Source organism: Protobothrops mucrosquamatus, unplaced genomic scaffold (genome assembly GCF_001527695.2).
Source record: "Protobothrops mucrosquamatus isolate PMUCROS unplaced genomic scaffold, P.Mucros_1.0 scaffold3020, whole genome shotgun sequence".
Classification (NCBI taxonomy): Eukaryota; Metazoa; Chordata; class Lepidosauria; order Squamata; family Viperidae; genus Protobothrops; species Protobothrops mucrosquamatus.
In genome coordinates, this window is record NW_015389035.1 from 93,544 (window position 1) to 99,922 (window position 6,379).

The window sequence follows — 6,379 nt, forward strand, 5'->3', positions numbered from 1 at the left end:
TATTGCCCCCACCAATCTGGATCCTCATTTTACTGACCTCAGAAGGGTGGAAGGCTGAGTCAACCTTGAGCCCCGTCAGGATCGAATTCCAGGCAGTGGGCAGAGTTAGCTTGCAATACTGCATTTTAACCATTGTGCCATGTCATTTTCCCAACATTTTCAGCGTTTGAGTATTTAAAAAATAGAAAATGAAATGCCACAGTGAGTTGCATCAAGGATTAGATAATGTCGGTATAAAATCCCTCTACTATAGGCACACACGGATAAGGTATTAATTCGCCTCCTAAACCTCACCTAACAATTGTACCACAGACTGTACTAGCAATCTGATCAGCAAATCAAACAACGTAAACTCTTGTCCACTCATGATTTGCATTTTTCATGTTCACCCAAGTACACAATTTCAGGAGCAAATAAATGCCCAAAGCGAGTGCCAATCCTACTTCATGGTTTAGATCAGGGGTAAGCAACCTTGGCTGGGTTCAGAAATTCTGGGATTGAAGTCCACGAGTCATAAAAGAGCCAAGGTTGCCTACCCCTGGTTTAGATCCTCAATAAGCACTTTCAACTATGAACAGCAAATGAGGACAGTAGCTGGATTCAGTCCCTGAATTGACAGGCTTTTAACCATGGTTTCCTCACAACCACTATAGTGGCGTGATTTGTGCTGAACTCAAACCATGTGTGAACCACGCACTTGATGTCCTCTTTTAGTTGTTCCTCAATTTCTATACAGCTAAATTCGCCACCTATGACTGCAATGGAGCCTGACCGTTACGATCGCAGCTCGTATGGTTATAACGTGGGTCATGTGACCAACCTCATTATAGCACCTATTTTGTGGCGTTTATTAAGCCACTGCTATGATTTAGAAATGACCACTGCAGCCAGAAAGTAAATCAGCTGTTCACTATGGGCTGGCCAATGCCACTTTTCAGCAGCAACGTTGTAAAATGTGGTCAGGTGACCACAGAACTCTGCAAACAGCCATAAAATCAGGCGAGTTGCAGAGGGCCTGAAATATGATCATGTGGCCTGGGGGGTCAATAGAACTTTGGAACAGGATTGTTCTCTCTGGGGAGGTCTGTTGTAACTTCCACCGGTTGCTAAGCGACTGGTTGTTAAGTTGAGGGCTACCTGTAATATGCCTGGCAAATAACCGTAAGGTCTGCTTCTTTGGTGACGGCAGAATGAACGGTTGCTATCCTAAAATCTCAAGGATATAAGACAGTGATGGCAAACCTTTTAGAGACCGAGTGCCCAAAAACTGCCCCTGCCTCCACTCCATCCCCCTGCCCTGTCCCCGCTCTGCTTCCCCATCTTCCACCCGCCTACCCACAGGACCACTCACCACTCCAGAGCACGCCACAGATCACCCAGGCAGCCCAGCAGCGCTATGGCGGCCACACCCTCTGCCCGTGCCGTGCAGCATCAACTGTATGATGGGGTGTGAGGGCAGAGTCTTGTCTACGCTGCCTGGCTGCCATGTCCTTGGCTGCGCTGCTCCATGTGGGCCACACTCGGGGGCAACTCCTTCAGGGGGCCTGCTGGAAAGGAGGCGGTCGTGGGGGGAGGCAAGGCTGGAGCATGTGTGCCCACAGAGCATGTGTGCCCACAGAGCATGTGTGCCCACAGAGAGGGCTCCAAGTGCCGCTGGAGCATGTGTGCCCACAGAGAGGGCTCCAAGTGCCGCCTCTGGCACCCGTGCCATAGGTTCGCCACCACTGATATAAGAAATCCTGGGTTTGTAAAGAATGACTGTGCACCATTAAAATCAGAGAAGATCAGGCAGCTTCATTTGCAGAGACAGTCATTGCCTTTCAAACCAGAACTGGCTTCCTTTTAAGAGAGACCCCGACCAAGAACTGCACAAAATCAGCACCCCTCAGTTTCCTCCCACTTGCAGACAGAGATGGGCACAATAAAAAAAAGTCATATACATACAGAATCGTTTTTATTAAACCGTATCTCCTAACTACTGCGAAGAGATATTGTTGAAATTCATGAGTTAGGTGGATCAGGCGCCATGTCCAGGAGCTGTTTTCTTAAAAGCCAAAACACGCACGCACACACGCACGCACACGCACACACAAACAGAATACAGCTTCAGTTCAGCATGGGCCACCCAGATGCCAACATGACGACAATGGAAACGGGACCCTGCCTGAGAAGGAACCGTCTGGGAAAGCAGGATCTTGCACACCGGACAAGCGATCCCAATCCATCCCTTACTATCTTCCCCCACACACCCACTCCCCATTTGGGATGGGTCTGGCAGAAGACAAATCTGCTTGCATTAATGAAACGGATCCGCAGAGCACAATTCTGCTAGTGCCACTGTTACAAAAGTTCATGAACGGGATTCTCCTTTGGGGGGGTTAGAATATTTTAGGGACCCGTCAGATCCAGATCACTGAAGGGCAGGGAAAAGGGACACTTCCTGCAGATGGGCTGAGTTTGTTTGTTTTTTTAAGTCACTACACTCACCGCCAGGGAGGCAGGATACAAAAGCAATTGCTCTCAAGCTCACGTCTCTCCTCGTTCCAAAGCTAAATTCATCTCAGAAATATAGAAATGTGTCTTCTTTTTTTTTCCTTTAAAGGAACGGACGGTAAAGGAGGTTTCTGCTTTTCCGTATCCTAGCAGGATAGATCCCTTAGCAGGGGCCACCTATCACGACAGGGGGAAAATGGAAGTGAGCTGGGGGGGGGGAAAGGGTCGAAAACGGACCTACAGCTCTCCGCGAGCATGGAGCATGTAGTGCTCGTGAAGTTCGGATACCAAGCCAAATTCGCCTGGGCACTCGGTGCAGTGGTACGGTCCGTCAGCCCCATCAGTGTCCTGATCCCCATTGGCCTCTCTGGGAGCAGGAGAAGGGGCAAGCTTATTACGAGGCGGGGCGGGAGGGCTCCTGCGCCAGCTGTGTTCACAGCGATGGCCCTCCAGCGTGGCAGGAGAGGTAAAGCCCACGCCACACTCGGCACAGATGTAGTGAAAAGCTCGGCCCCGGCCGGAAGTCGGGGCCATTCCCATTCGCCCTTCCTGGCTGTCGGGATTCCCCGGCAAGATCAGTGGGGGTGGGGGTGGCTTGGCTGAAGAGGAACCACTGTGTGGCCTTTTGCGCCCCACGTGGTAGCTACGGTGCACCTTCAGGGCCCGAGATGTGCCAAAGCCACGCCCGCACTCAGGGCATTCGTGCCACTCGGGGCTAGGAGCCTGGGAGGAGCTGAGGCGGTCCTGCCCTCCTTCTCCGCCATCATCCACCTGTTCCCCAGCCGTTGATTTTTTGGGTTCTTTGCTCTGGGGACCTAGCAAAACAAAGAGAGAGAAAACACAGTGAGGTATGCAGCAGTATAAAGCACCTTGGCTGGTCCCCCACTCTATAGCTTTAGCATGGCAAGCGTTTGTCTATGGCAGGGGTCCTCAACCTTGGCCACTTTAAGACTGGTGGACTTCAACTCCCAGAATTCCTCAGCCAGCAAAGCTTTGCTGGCTGAGGAATTCTGGGAGTTGAAGTCCACCAGTCTTAAAGTGGCCAAGGTTGAGGACCCCTGGTCTATGGAGATTCTCAGTCGTCCAGGACATAATTTTCCCAAAGGTGCTTTTCCAAAAGACAACTGGACCTTCTTGATTTTTTTTTGCCTTCCTTGAAAACGTTTCGCTTCTCATCCAAAAAGCTTCTTCAGTTTTGTTCTGCTTTTGGAAAAAAGCACCTTTGAGACTTTCCTTCTTTGCCAGCCCCATGGATAATTGGCTAAATCAAATTTTACGTATCTTGTGGAATCATAAAGGAATGTGAGGAAAGGAACTTGCAGAAAAAAATACCTTAAATTAAGAAAGTGCAAGAACTACAGCTGTTCAGTGGTGCTGGAAATAATACCTTTCATATCCCCTAAAGCAGGGGTAGGCAACCTTGGCTCTTTTATGACTGGTGGACTTCAACTCCCAGAATTCCTGAGCCAGCCATGCTGAGGGGAAAGGGAGAGGTTGCCATGCTGAGCCATGCTGGCTCAGGAATTCTGGGAATTGAAGTCCACGAGTCATAAAAGAGCCAAGGTTGCCTACCCCTGAGCTAGTCCATTGGTCTATTGCTCTCACCATTAGGAAATTTCTCCTTCGTTCTAGAAGCAACCTAGCACTGAGGAGAAATTTCCTGACAGAACAATTAAGCAGTGGGACAACTTGCCTCCAAAAGTTGTGGGTGCTCCATCACTGGAGGCTTTTAAGAAGAGATTGGACAGCCACTTGTCTCGAACGGTACAGGGCAGGGGTAGGCAACCCTGGCTCTTTTATGACTCGTGGACTTCAACTCCCAGAATTCCTGAGCCAGCTATGCTGAGGGGAAAGGGAGAGGTTTCCAAGCTGAGCCGTGCTGGCTCAGGAATTCTGGGAGTTGAAGTCCACGAGTCATAAAAGAGCCAAGGTTGCCTACCCCTGCCCTAAAGTAATACTTTGATTGCTTTTTTTAGAGATTACCATCCCAAGCACAATAACTTTAATAGCTGAGCCTGTGCCCAGCATCAAACCCAAACATCTCGTCTACTGCCCTACCTATAATCTGACAGGTCCTGACTATTCCTATTATATATGCCTATTATACCTGGATAGCCATTGGCAGATGGGGTTGCGGGACTACTGTCACCAGAAGATACTGAGGTTGCTTCTGATTCCTCCTCTTCCTGCATGGCCAAAATACCTGGAACAATTAAAACCCTCCATGAGTTCTGCTATTAACCGTTCTCTACCCTACTCTTAAATCATGAACGTTTATATGCTTAAGTCAGGGGTCTTCAAACGAGGCCGTTTTTATGACTTGTGGACTTCAACTCCCAGAATTCCTAAGCCAGGCACACATGCCTAAGCCAGTCCACAAGTCATCAAAGGGCCAAGTTTGAAGACCCCGGACTTAATGACTCAAGAAGCAGTTTTTGATCACAGAGCCTCAAAGGCAGACCAAGAATATCATATACTACAAGTTTCTCAATGCTGCAGACTGGTCCCAAATAATGGCTATCCTATGTAGATAACCCTAGAGATAGTTGCTATCGGGAGCAAAATACCACAGATAGTTTTCTTCAACCGCTGGCAGTCCTTGACTTACAGCAGTTCATTTAGTGACCATTCCGAGTTACAAATGACTGATGACCAGTTTTCACACGACCATCGCAGCACCCCCATAGCCGTGTGATTAAAATTCAGGCGCTTGGCAGCTGATTGATATTTAGGACGGTTGCAACAACAGTGTTACTAACTTAACTACTGCAGTGGTTCACTTAACAGCTGTGGCAAGAAAGGTCATTGGAATTGAGAACAGGATAGGATAGGATAGAGTAGAATAGAATAGAATAGAAAAGAAAATGAAATAGGATAGGATAGGATAGGATATGGAAAGGATAGAATAGGATAGAATAGAATATGGATAGAATAGAATAGAATAGAAAATGAAATAGGATAGGATATGGAAAGGATAGAATAGGATAGAATAGAATAGAAAATGAAATAGGATAGGATAAGATATGGAAAGGATAGAATAGCATAGAATAGAATATGGATAGAATAGAATAGAAAATGAAATAGGATATGGAAAGGATAGGATATGGAAAGGATAGAATAGGATAGGATAGACTAGAATAGAAAATGAAATAGGATAGGATATGGAAAGGATAGGATATGGAAAGGATAGAATAGAATAGAATAGAAAATGGAATAGGATAGGATATGGAAAGGATAAGATATGGAAAGGATAGAATAGGATAGAACAGAATATGGATAGAATAGAATAGAATATTTTATTGTCACTTTAAATGTACACTAATCAGCATACATCAAAATGAGATTTCATTGCATATAGCTCTCAAAGGGGAGCACTAATATACACTGCACAAACATGGCAAAAAAATAAATTATGCATACACACACAGACCTATTTGTCACAACAGGGCAACCTGACAGCAAACGGCTGCTTGTCATTTCGGGCCCCCCAGTGGATGCTTCGCCAGCCTCTCCAGGGCTGCTCGCTCTGAGCTCTCCTTGCCCAATGCCACCCTCTAGTGCTCTGGTGCAACACGTGCAATTAACGGGAAAGTTAACGGTCCCTCCCAGAGCCAGCCTGCCTGCCTGCCTGCCTTTGGGCTGGACTAATTTAAGATCCCAAGAAGGGGCGATTCCGACGTCGCAGAGCCCCAGAGCCGTGGTTTTTGGAGGGGGGCCTCTCTCCTGGTGCCCCTGACGCTCTTTCCCAGGAGCATCTCGGGGGGGAGGGAGGGGCCCTTTTCGACCTCGGGGAGCTCGCGAGAGCCCCCGGCCCAAGCTCCGCAGGGCCCCCGCCTGGCCTGTGCTCACCGGTGGAGGTCCCATCCTCCTCCTCCTCCTCCTCCTC

General features: G+C 48.1%; 1 protein-coding gene across 1 annotated transcript; it reads right to left on the reverse strand.

Annotated features, from left to right (window-relative positions):
* Positions 1-2,708: 2,708 nt before the first annotated feature.
* LOC107296889 (zinc finger protein 239-like) lies at positions 2,709-4,685 on the reverse strand. Its single transcript, XM_015826241.1, has 2 exons — positions 4,601-4,685; positions 2,709-3,308 (listed from the first exon to the last, which is right to left on the reverse strand). The coding sequence occupies exons 1-2, from the start codon at positions 4,683-4,685 to the stop codon at positions 2,731-2,733; spliced, it is 663 nt and encodes a 220-aa protein (XP_015681727.1). The 3' UTR covers positions 2,709-2,730.
* Positions 4,686-6,379: the final 1,694 nt, after the last annotated feature.

Coding starts and splice junctions, on each gene's coding strand:
- LOC107296889 (XM_015826241.1), bottom strand. CDS start 4,685: ATGCAGGAAGAGGAGGAATCAGAAGCAACCTCAGTATCTTCTGGTGAC. Junction 3,309..4,600: donor ATCTGCCAATGGCTATCCAG/GTATAATAGGCA, acceptor TTGTTTTGCTAG/GTCCCCAGAGCAAAGAACCC.